Raw genomic sequence first — 11,311 nt, 5'->3', positions numbered from 1 at the left:
TGTGAAAGAGCCTGGAGCGGCTGGAGCAGCGGCTGGCTGTGATGGTGGCTGCCCAGGAGACTTCTCAGGCCTGGTCTTCACTGGGAGAGGAGGGGCCGGTTTGTTTTTTGTTTCTTTTCTTTCAACCGAGCTTTGCTGAAAGGCAGCGGGCGACGTGCTGGAGCCTGGGGGAGGCTGCAAAGGGCTGCTGCGGTCCGGCGGGGGAGCGGAGCGGGGCAGGGGGGGCAGGAGAGGAAACAGGGGGAAAATGGAGGGAAGTGCCGGAGCGCGGGAGTGTGGCGAGAGCCGGAGAGGGGCCAGGCACAGGAAACGGGCAGGGGAGGGGAGAGCCTGCCCTTCTTAATGAGCATATCTGCCAAAATGGGCTCCCTTTCTTACTAAACTGCCAACCCAGCAACTCTTTTCTTCCCAGGATTAGGGGGAAATGTTCAGTTTGGGGAGAGTTAAAGGCCATTTGTGTGCGCCATAGCCCAGAGATAGCCCAGAGCCCTCGGCAGGAGCCAGGCTGGAGGGAGCGAGCCCCGGCCATTGGGGTCCTTTATTTCTTTTTGTTATTCAAACAGGGCTTGGGTGATGGCTGCCATCCCAGCCATCATGTAAAACGCTTCCCTCCAGCCTTTTGATATGCATGCCCCTGTCTGGAGGCAAAGTCCGGCTGTCTCCCCTGCGATCTCTCCACCTACTGGGGAAACGCACCTGATAAGGGCCACTCTGTTTTCTCAAGAAGGAAAACTGAAACCAGCCGAGCCAGGCTGGGGGAGCAGCCCTGGTCCTGGGGGCAGCGGGGTCCGGAGGCACGGCCCTGCCGGGACGCCTCGCAGGTGAGCACAGCCGCTCTGCCTGCTCTGCTCGCTCCGGGGCAGCCGGCGAGCTCGGCTGGGCAGGGACCGGGAGTCTCTCTAAGCAGTTAATATCATGGCATGGTCTTTAACCAGTTTGGCAAACCTTAAAGAAACTGGTATTGCAAAACTAGGGCGGGATCCGGAGTCAGCGGGTTCATTGTCTCGGTGGGGTATCGCTGCAGGGCATGTCCTGGTCACCAGGCAGTGTCAGGGCTGCCGCTAGCGCCAGTCTCTTGGGGAGCGTTGAGCATCGGAGCTGGAATTCTGCATTACTTTATTCTTCATGGATTCTTGTGCGAAGCGTATGGCTGTAATGCATGCCTGTATGTTTGCAGTGTGTTAAGCAATGCAAACACCGCGGTGCTGTTTTTCTCCTCCTCCCGTGAGACAGAACATGTGAGGGGAGTGCTCTGTTTCTTATTATTTTCGTAATGCCCTGTGTGCACATGTTGGTGTGCGTTTCTGTGAGGGGAGGCGAGGACAAAGGGCTGAGCCTGCCTCCTGAGCAGGAGGTGGTGAGGCTTGCGAGGACGGTGGCTCCTGCGGGAGATCCTCGGCAGTTGATGGGGCAGCGGGCCGGATGGCCCCCTTCAGCAGGCAGGACAGTCTTGAGCGTGCGGCTTTATTGCTTGGTGCAAAAGGCAGCAGCAATAGGAGAAGGGATGGGTACTGCAATCCCGCTGCCTCGGTGTAGGTTTGTGGGAAAGCAAGAGTTTAACTAGCTTTGCAGTTTGGGTCATGGTGTGATGTTCCCTTTCCTGCTTGCGTATCAGAGGATGGTGACGGGATGTCCTCGAGTGATCTCGGGTGGTGCAGTTGATGAAGTGCACGGAGCAAGCAAGCAGTGCGTATGCTCCTGCGTATGCACTGCTTGCTCCTGCACGTACACTGCAGGCCCTGCCTGAACCCGGTGAGCTGAAATGGCTGTGCTTACGCCGGTGCCTGCAGCCAGGTCCCGCGGACCGGCAGAGCCCTGGCGTGGGGGTCTTCAGCTCTTGCAAGCAGCAAGCAGTGCGTATGCTCCTGCGTATGCACTGCTTGCTCCTGCACGTACACCCTGCCTGAACCCGGTGAGCTGAAATGGCTGGGCTTACGCCGGGGCCGCCGCCCCGGCCCATGGCTGTGCTTACGCCGGTGCCTGCAGCCGGGTCCCGTGGACCTGCGGAGGGTCCCTGGTGTGGGGGTCTCCAGCTCTACCAGGGAGCGGTTGCTTCCAAAGTGAACTCTTTTTTCCCACTTTATAATTGGAACAAAGACGATGTCGGAGTTCCCTGAGCTCTCAGCAAAGCTGAGCTTGGCACATCGGGTGCTCAGTCCTGGCTGCACATCCCCCAGAGCAGCTGGCAGGGCTGCCCTTCCCGTGGGGTGAGATGAGAGACTCGGCCGCTGTGTCCCTTCCCCAGCGCAGGGCTGGCAGGGACATGCTCGCCCGATCGCCTGCTGCGGGCTGGCCGTGCTGAGCACTGGGCAGCTCCCGGGGCTGAGAAAGGAAAAGCCATTTTGAGGTGCAGGTTTGAACCTCCTGGGCTCAGGCTCCCGTCTGAGGCTGCCAAACAGGCTCCTGACAAAGGACCGAATGCAAAGGTCCTCTGAAGGGTCCTGGTGGGGTTTTGAGAGTGCAGATGTTTTGCAGGGCTGGGAGGTGGCTGTGCCTGCTCCTGTCCTCCCTGGATATTAACAGCCTCACGCTGCCCCATCTCCCTGTCCCCAGCCTCTCCTCTGGGTCACCCTCGTGCTAAGAGAGCAGCGTATCCTCTCACACCTCGCTGTATGGATTCCTGAGTGAGATTCGCTATTTTTTTTTAAATTTGCTGTTTTTTGAGGCAGTATCACTGCCGGCTATGGTCACTGCCGTTCTGCAGCATCGCAGGCTGGGGAGGGGCAGCAGACCCTGGAGGAGCTGACCCGGCTGTGCTGCACTGGGACGTGTCGCTGCATCCGAGAGCATCCAGGGCCGGTGTTTGCGGGGCCGGCATGCGGGACTGGCCGCCTGGGCTGGGGGCAGCCGGGGGCAGCCCAGCGAGTCTGGGCAGCTCCCAGGAATTGTTCGCCGGGTCTGGGAGCAGATGTGCTGCAGCAGTGGGATTTCTGCACACAGCTGTAGGGGTTTACGCAGCTTTAGACTCCCTCTGGTGCCATTCCTCTCCTTCTCATCCCTTTGTTGAGGAGATGTGTCTGTGGGGAGAGGCAGGACGTGCACCCGGGGGCTCTGCCTGTGGTGGTGGGTGCCGGACACCTGTTTTTCTTTGTGTTTGGATGTTACCAGGGTTTTAACGCTGCCCTTGGCATCTGAAACATCAAACCCCGACTGGTCTTTGTTTGTCAGAGGTGCTGACAGATGATCTCAAAGCAGAAATCTCAATGGGGGGGGGGGGGGGGGGGGGGGTGTCTTTGCTTCCTAACAGGGCCTTAGGTGGGTAAAGCCCTGCTTGCTCCTTCGCTTGTTGAGCTGAGTTCCGTGCTCCTGAAATGACTGTGCTGGCAAAGAGGCAAGTTGCAGCACAGATTCATAGCCCAGCAATGAGGCAGCTTCGTTAGCGTAGTCCCGAGTGCCTCTGGGAGAGCCTGGGAGCTTCCACTTCCAAAAACAGGATCCAGGGAGGGCACCCAAGGGAAGGCAGAGGCATCTGGGCGCAGGCGAGGCATGCCCCACCTCTCCCGGGGGGATGCCTGGCTGGGCTTTATCTGTGCAGCAGCAGCTCCCGGGGCGGGGGGATGCTGGCACTCGCTTCCCCCGGCCCCCGGGGCAGGGGGGGTGGTGCGTCAGCAGCAGCTCCCGGGGCGAGGGGACGCTGGCACTCGCTTCCCCCGGCCCCTGGGGCAGGGGGTGGTGGTGCGTGAGTGCTGCCGGCACAGACCCCTGCCCTGCCTCTTAGCCCTGGGGTGGGGGAGCAGAGGCCAGGAGGGGGGCAGGAGGAGTTTTCTCCCTTTGGGGGAGTTTAACTCACTGCAGGCACCAGGACTTTGCCCCCCATGGCGAGCTGTCTGCCGTGTCCCGCTGCCGCTGTAACAGCCCACCCACTGCTGGGTGTGCTGGGTTTTCTGGGCAGCTGGAGCACAGCGAGGCTGGTGCCTGGGGGGGTGGGATGTCCCCTGGTTTCTGCAGGGTGGCTGGGAAGTGCAGCTCCCCTCTGGACAGGGTCTTGAGCCGCAGCTGGGACCGCTCCGGCAGAGCCAGCCTGGGCTGGGCAGCGCTGAGCCCAGGAGCGCTCCATGGCGTACGGATGGCGGGGCCGGGCCAGCGCAGTCCTGGAGAAAAGCCCCGGTCCTTCCCTAAGGGCAGGCGGTTTGCATCTGGGGCCTCCGTTCGCTGGAGCTGGTGGATCTGGCCACCACATGGCCACCATGTTTGTGGGGAGGTTTTGTCCAGGTGCCCGTTAGCTCCCGGTGCCACTCCAGATGCGTCTCCCATCAGACCCCTCTGCTAAGGGCATAAGAAGTTGTGGCTGGCTTGAAGAGCTTACGCTGTCCGCTTTGCCTTCCCTGTGGCTTTCTGCACTGCTAAATTTCCTTTCCACTCTGGCTTCCACAGGCGACCATGAAAAAGGACAAGAGCCATGGCCGGGATGAGGCGGACTGCAGGGCAGAGCTGATCCTCATCAACGGGGACTGCACCGATCCTGCTAACGACACACCCACCCTTGTTCTGGAGGCGAATGGGAAGCCCAGCGCTCCAGGTGAGCTCTCGCCGCACCGTGCCCGGGATGTGCCATGCCTGGGATGCGCAGGGATGCACGGGGCCAGGGATCTCCCAGCCGCCATCCCGAGGGCTTGCTGGGGGCTGCAGCATCGCGGCCGTGGCTGGGGTCCCTCCGTGACTCCACTGGTTTCTGCTTTCCGGCGGCACATCCAGGCCATGGCGACAGAAGTGGTTGTGGAAATGGGTGCCACGCTGGGATGCTGGCTCTGCCCCTTGATGGTTTAACCCCCCGGGAGCAAGGGAGGCGGGGAGCCCCCACCCACCTGAGGAGTGCTGCCGGCCCGAGGGGCTGCATCACAGCTCCTAGGACGCTCCAGTTGTGGTCCCCAAATCCCACCTCTTGGGTTCATGTGGTCCTGCTTTAAATGAACTGGGACAAGCCCTGAATAGCAGTCGTATGGTTTCCTTATGCCTCTGAGCTTTCAGGAACAAAAAAGTACATAAGAAGGTCCCCACACTTGCTATTGGAGTCCCTTCCAGTTTTGGGGGCAGGTGGGTGATCTGGGACTGCTGGTGTCAGCAGTACCGCGATGGGGAGCCTCGGGGACACCGCTTGTCTTCCACTCTCGGCCACATTTCTCCAAGATGAGGTTTCGGTCTCTTCAAATCATGCCTTGCTGCTCGGAGCAGTCGCGGGCGGAGGCGTGCGGGGGCACGGCCAGGACGGCTCGCGGAGCCTGAGGCTGCTCTGCCTTGTCCCTGCGCAGATGCCGGGGGCCTGGGGCTGCCGTCCCTGAAGAACAACAAGAGGGTGAACAAGGGAGACCTCTCCAAGGAGGACCTGTCCTGGCCGCTCGCTCTCGCCGGGGCGCAGGAGGTAAGTGCTCACCAAGGCTGCTCTAAGACATTGCTGCCCGGGGGCTTTGTGGGCTGTCTGTGGGGGGCAGCTGGTGCCCAGGACCCTCGCCTGTTCCCCTCCGGGGCAGCTCTCATGCTTGGTGCCAGAGGAATAGCCCAATGGCAGATGCAATATTCATTTACAAGCATGGTATTTGTTTTCATTTTTAAATTCCTGATTTACAGTATGTCAGCAGCAGCAGGAGGGTGTGGTGTGTGATGTAGCAATGCCCACTATGTGTTGCAGCAGTCTAATTATTATGCTGATATTTTCTTTAAAAAGTCTTGGCCGTATTGATGGACTGAAGCATCTCGTGTCTCCCACTCTCAGGGTGGCCTGCTTTTAGACACTTTGGGGCTGGATCCCAGTTTTACCCCGCCTTGACCCGAGTTTCTCCCCCCCCCCCCCCCACTTTTGTTGACTAGGTTGACAAACCTCCAGGGTCCGGAACCATTTTTGCCTTCTGGCTTTATTGTTTTGACTTTGAAATAAAACCCCAAAGTTGGAGATCTGCCTGTGATGAGGCAGCTTCCAAAAGAAAGAGCCATAAATCTAACTGGGGTGAAAATTCTGCTTTCCCACTACGTTGGGTTCAGGGGCTCTTTACTTGCTAAGTCTCATTTCATTTTGAAACTCTGTTATGCCGGATGCAGGAAACATGCCCGAGTTAGACTGTTTGTAAACTGCGGCTGCTGAAACCACAGGGGAAGGGCTGCCCTGGGTGCCTCTGCAGGGCCGGGCTGTGGGAGGGAGCACACCCACACCTGTGTGAGCGCACCCACGCGTCTGTGAGCAGGGTGCCGTGCCTGGGATGGCTGCTCTGCCAGGGCCCGTGGCTCTCCCGGTGGCCGGTCCTGCCGGCTGCTGGCTACCGCTGCTATCGGTTACACCGCCGTGGCTGTAGCTGTGAGGAGGGAGGGTATAGGAGGGTATAGTCGAGGATGCACATGACAGCTGGAAACAACAGTTGATGTAAGCAGCTGCTGGTGGGCCGCTGCCCCCAGTGCAGGGTGCTGGGGGCTACAGCAATGGGTGCTCCTGAGCACGGCTGTGCAGCCCAGCAGAGATGCTGTGAAGTGCACGGTTGCACCAAGGGGCTCAGCCCGAGGTGCCTCCTGCAGCCGTCTGCGCTCCTCTTGCCTTCCCCGTGCCCCCGTCCCCAGGGCTCTGGTGCCCAGCCCCGAGGAGCGCAGGCTGTCCCTGTCCCCGCATGCTGCTGGTGTGGGGAAGGTGTCTGTACCACAGCACCTCTCTGTTCTGGTTGCAGGTGCGGCCCCGGGGCAGCGCCGGTTGGGAGAGCAGCCTCAGGCAGAAGCCCCCCGTCCGCCTCATCTTCCAGGCAGGGCAGACCCGGCATGAGATGAAGATCAAGGAAACGAACAGCGTGGAGACTCTCAGGGACCTGCCAGCTCCCCTGCGGGTGAGGGTCTTTGAGGGGCCAGGGCTTCCCTGGGCCCCCCTGGGGCTCCGGAGACCTGCACTTCTGCTGTGCCCTGGCCAAGTGGCTTCAGGCATGTTGCAGCCTCTCCGTGCCTCAGTTTGCCCTGTGAAGTGGGTGTGTGTGTGCTGTGGCTTGCCCCTGCTATGAACTGGGTGCTTTGAACACCCTGGGGTGAACTGGGGAGAGGAAAAGGGAAGAGAGCAAGTGGTGCACCGTTTTCTATGTGTCTTGCAAGTAAAAGCAGGGCAGTTCTCCCTCAGACACCCCAGTCCTGGGCCCTCCCCTCCGTTCCTGGCTGCGGCGGTGCCTCTGTTCCCTGGCTTCCGCTCTCTGCTCTCTGGTCCCCGGCTGAGGGGCTGGGGGTGACGTGGGGCAGGTCTCTGCTCTCCCTGCCCCTCTCCCCGCCTTCCTGCCACACTCACGCTCTGCTCCCTCCGCCACGCAGAGCTCCAAGCGGCGCCTGGCCACATCCATCCCCGTGACCACCATCGACCTGACGGAGGAGGACTCCCGGGACTCATCCCGGAGCAGCAGCACGCTCTCCGGCAGCAGCTCCCAGGAGGGCCAGAACGGCTCTGCCGAGCTGGGGGCCGAGGAGCCGGAGAGCAGAGATGCAGGGATGGCGCTGGAGTACCAGGTACGGAGGGGCCAAACTCTGCTCCTGCACTGAGATCCTCTGCCTGGGACGGTGCAGGGCGAGGACGAACCTTCCTGGCTTGTCCCAAGCCTGCAGGCAAGGAGACCCTCTGGAAACCTCACTGCTGCTTCTCCTGCCTCCTCTTCCCTGCCTGCCCTTCCCTGTGTGTCCAGGGTGCGACGGTGCCGGGCTGTCCCCATCCATCGGGCAGTGGCAGGGCAGTGGGGTCGGTGCTGCTCTGGGGACACCTTGCTGCAGACGGGCAGTGTGCGGGGACCAGCCCTGCCGAGCCACCACCTCTGCCACAAAAGCCTCCAAGGGCCCCCGAGAGACGCGTGTGCAGCACATGCCGGGCTGGCAGCCGTGCCCTGCCTCGCCGAGACAGGCAGTTGCGTGTGCAGAAAATGTTTCTGTCGGGGGATGCTGGAGAGGAATGAAGCTGCTGGAGCTGCAGAGGAGCGTGATTCAGTGCCTGCGGGCGTCAGGGCAGGGCCTGAGACTTGCAGGAACTGAGCAATTGCATCTTGCTGCATAGTTAGGTGCCTAATTGCAGAACAAAGCTGGGAAGGGGGGCTCTGCAGGCGGAGGTGACTGCTCCTGCGCGAGGTGCCTCCCTGGACACAACACTGTGCCAGCATGGCCCCCGTCAGGCTGCCTGTTGGGGGCCCTTGGCATGGTCACACCAAAATTCCCAGCTCTTCATTTTCTTCTCTCTGTTTTTGCTCTGCCCTGTTTCCTGCTCTCCCCTGTGGGAACAAGAGGAGCATGGGTGCCCTCTCCCTGGGGTGCAGCCAGACGAGCCGAGCTGTGAGCCCCGTGAAGGGGGCTTCCCTGTGCCAAGGAGCAACCTCGTCTGCTCGGTGAGCCCAGGGAGCAACCTCGGTGCAAAGTCCTCCCTGCAGCAGGCAGGACACGTAGCATCCCCTGCCGTGCTTCCCTCGGCCTGGGCCGTGCCTCATGGCTCAGCAGCAGCATGCGGTGAGCCGAGTTCTCCCAGACAAACGTGGCTGTGGTGGGCGAGGGGATCAGGAGAGTCCGTCTGCATTCCCTGGAGCTGCTGCCCGCCTGCCTTGCCCATTCCCATCACCGGGGCTGCTGCAAGCCCTGTGACAGCTGGAGCTTTCTTGCTGCTGGTTTTTGTGTGAGGGCAGGAAAAGGCTTCCCGGTGTTTGCACAGACCCTGGGAGGGCAGGCAGGAGTGGGCATGCATGGCGTGCCGGTGCCAGGAGGGCTGTGCAGGACGGAGCACGCACTGCGCTGTGCGTGCCAGGCGACGGGCTTGGTGTGGGGCTGGCAACACGCAGACCTTCCCGCCAAGCTCCTGCGTGGTGCAGGGCTGGGAGCCAGCACTGCCAGGGATGTGTTCTGCCATTTTTTTGAGGGAGGGGAGTGCAGCTTTTGTAGGTCATTGCGCAGAGGTCCACGCATGTGACTTCGCTCCAGCGAGTGACACACGTGGCGGAGCAGCTCTGCAGGGTGCTCCGTGGCCGTTCCCCCACGCTCCAGGGCTCTCCTGTGCGGATGCTCGGATAAAACGTGGAGTTTGTGCTTCTGGCTGATCTGTGTTGTCCTTTTTTGCTTTCAGGATGGGAAGGAATTTGGAATTGGGGAGCTTGTCTGGGGAAAGATCAAAGGTTTCTCCTGGTGGCCTGCAATCGTTGTCTCCTACAGAGCCACGGCCAAGCGCCAGGCTGTCTCAGGCATGCGGTGGGTGCAGTGGTTCGGAGACGGGAAGTTCTCCGAGGTAAGCCTGCTGCCTGCCCCTGCCTGCGCCCGGCTTCACCCAGCCTGAAATCCCCTCCCCTGCACGTTTCTGCCATCTCTCCCATTCCTGGGGCTGCCTCTGGGGGGTGTGTGCCCAGCTGCAGCCTCCCCAGGCAGGGACCCGGGTGTTCAGCATAGTTGGGCTCTGGCATGCTGTCGTGGCTCTAGTGTCTATAACTAATGACTGGCCACCGTAGGTTGGTGGCAGGATCCAGCAACGGGGACGTCTGCGTGGCCCCTTCGCAGGGTTTTGTCCAAGCCCTGGTCTCTAGGGCTGCCCCTGTTGCTCCCTGCCTGGTGAGGGATGCCCTCCTGGAGCCCCATCGCCCCTCTGCCATCCCGCGCCTCCCCTGGGCTGCAGGCAGGAGGGAGAGAAGCACTGTGCTGGGTGCTCGTGCCATGCTGGCTGTGCCGGCAGAGGTGCGGTGCCAGCAGAGGGTGCAAAACACCCGTCCTAGTTGCAAGTGTGATGTCGCCGCCTCTGCCCTCCTCCTTCTGCCGCTTGTCGCCCTCTGCAAAGCTGACGCTGGGCTTCCTCGCGTGGCTGCACAGTACAGACAAAGCCCCGGCAGTGCGGCACGGCTGCGGCCCAGCGCCCTCGGCTGCGGCGTGAGAGCCGTGCTGGGAACCGCTGTGCTGCAGGGCTGGGTCTGCAGCGTGGGGGGCACGGTGCCGTGGGGGAGATGGCTGAAGTGGGGTATGCCCATGCCTGCTGGTAAGCTTTTGTCGCTCTCTCCCAGGTTTCTGCAGACAAGCTGGTGGGACTGATGGCCTTTCGGCAGCATTTCAACTCTTCCACATTTAATAAGCTGGTCTCCTACCGACGAGCGATATACCATGCCCTGGAGGTAACCGTGGAGCAGAGCTGGGGTTGGATGGATAAGGTTCCAAGTGAAGCGGCCGTGCCCTGTGGGGGGCGGTGGGATGCAGGGAGAGATGGGCTGTGCTCGGGGTGGCTGATGCAGCTGAGCCAGTGAAGGAAACGCTTCGCTGGGGCAGGAAGAGATGCCCCAGATGGGAAGCTGTGTGTCTGCTCAGCCCAGGCGCCTGCAGAGCTCGGGCAATGTGTGGGGAGGTGGTTGGGGCCGGGGCTTCCCGGCTCTGCCCCTGCACATTGCTCTGCTTTGCATCTGCGGGTGGTTCTGGATAATGCCTGCGAATCACCTTGAGAGCGATCAGTGAGGGAGCTCCTGCCACAGTCCAGAATTAATCATTTCCCCCATCTGCTGGGGTGATGTGGACAGATGTCTGTAGGAAAACACTTTCTGTGCTGGGAGTATTTCCAAGTGCAGCCATGGGGACAAACTCTGCTTATCCTGGGGGATTCAGGAGTAACTGCTGCTGCTCCAGAAACCCCTGGGGCCCGACTCCCTCCAGGCGCTCTGATGCGTGGCAGCATTGCGGTTGCAAGGCAGTGTCACGCTGGCAGGAGGTGTCCTGGGCTGGTGCCAGATGCCCTTTGCAGTCAGGGCTGGCACTGAGCACTCTGTGGGTCTGATCCCCATCCAGGGGATGCATCATGTTCCAGGTTATGGTGCTGCAAACCCACAGGCACCTCTTCTGCCTTTTCTTTGCTTCCTGTTGCTTGCCAGGGAGCAGAGTCTGGGCGAGAGCTGGGGCTGGGCTGTCCCTGCTCCCAGCTAGATTGGGGCTGGTGGAGGACAGATGGGCTCATTGCAGGGAGGGGAGGCACAGGAGCATGGCTGAGGGCACACCCAGCGCAGGAATCTGGCAGCTGCCACTGTGCCGGGGACGCTGAGCCCTGCACACATGTGTGTGGTGGGGAGGGGGCCTGGGACCGTGGCCCTGGCAGGCATGTGGGCCATGCATGCTGCAGCCGGGCTGCTCCCCGGCCAGGGACCAGCCCTGGTCACCCTGGCCCACGCCATCCCTCCTCTCTCGGCAGGTTGCCCGGAGCCGGTCGGGGAAGACGTTTGCAGCCACCCCTGGAGAGTCCCTGGAGGAGCAGCTGAAGCCCATGATCGACTGGGCGCTTACCGGCTTCAAACCCTTGGGCTTCAAGGGGCTGCGACCGCCCAAAGCCTCAGGTGAGGTGGTGGCATGAACTGGGCATGGGGCTGGCGTGGGG

At 61.4% G+C, this 11,311-nt stretch overlaps 1 protein-coding gene across 1 annotated transcript in view; it reads left to right on the top strand.

Annotated features, from left to right (window-relative positions):
• DNMT3B (DNA methyltransferase 3 beta) overlaps window positions 1-11,311 on the top strand; it is a 20,052-nt gene that overhangs the window by 549 nt on the left and 8,192 nt on the right. The window contains exons 2-8 of the mRNA XM_009279536.1: window positions 4,375-4,519; window positions 5,250-5,359; window positions 6,648-6,800; window positions 7,267-7,458; window positions 9,044-9,202; window positions 9,963-10,070; window positions 11,129-11,270. Of these exons, the coding sequence (XP_009277811.1) occupies window positions 4,375-4,519; window positions 5,250-5,359; window positions 6,648-6,800; window positions 7,267-7,458; window positions 9,044-9,202; window positions 9,963-10,070; window positions 11,129-11,270 (1,009 nt within the window). The remainder of the gene's footprint in view (window positions 1-4,374; window positions 4,520-5,249; window positions 5,360-6,647; window positions 6,801-7,266; window positions 7,459-9,043; window positions 9,203-9,962; window positions 10,071-11,128; window positions 11,271-11,311) is intronic.

This window comes from Aptenodytes forsteri, unplaced genomic scaffold (genome assembly GCF_000699145.1).
Source record: "Aptenodytes forsteri isolate BGI_AS27 unplaced genomic scaffold, ASM69914v1 Scaffold483, whole genome shotgun sequence".
NCBI lineage: Eukaryota > Metazoa > Chordata > Aves > Sphenisciformes > Spheniscidae > Aptenodytes > Aptenodytes forsteri.
The sequence above is the reverse complement of the archived record's forward strand: the minus strand, read 5'-3'. Positions and strand labels throughout refer to the sequence as shown.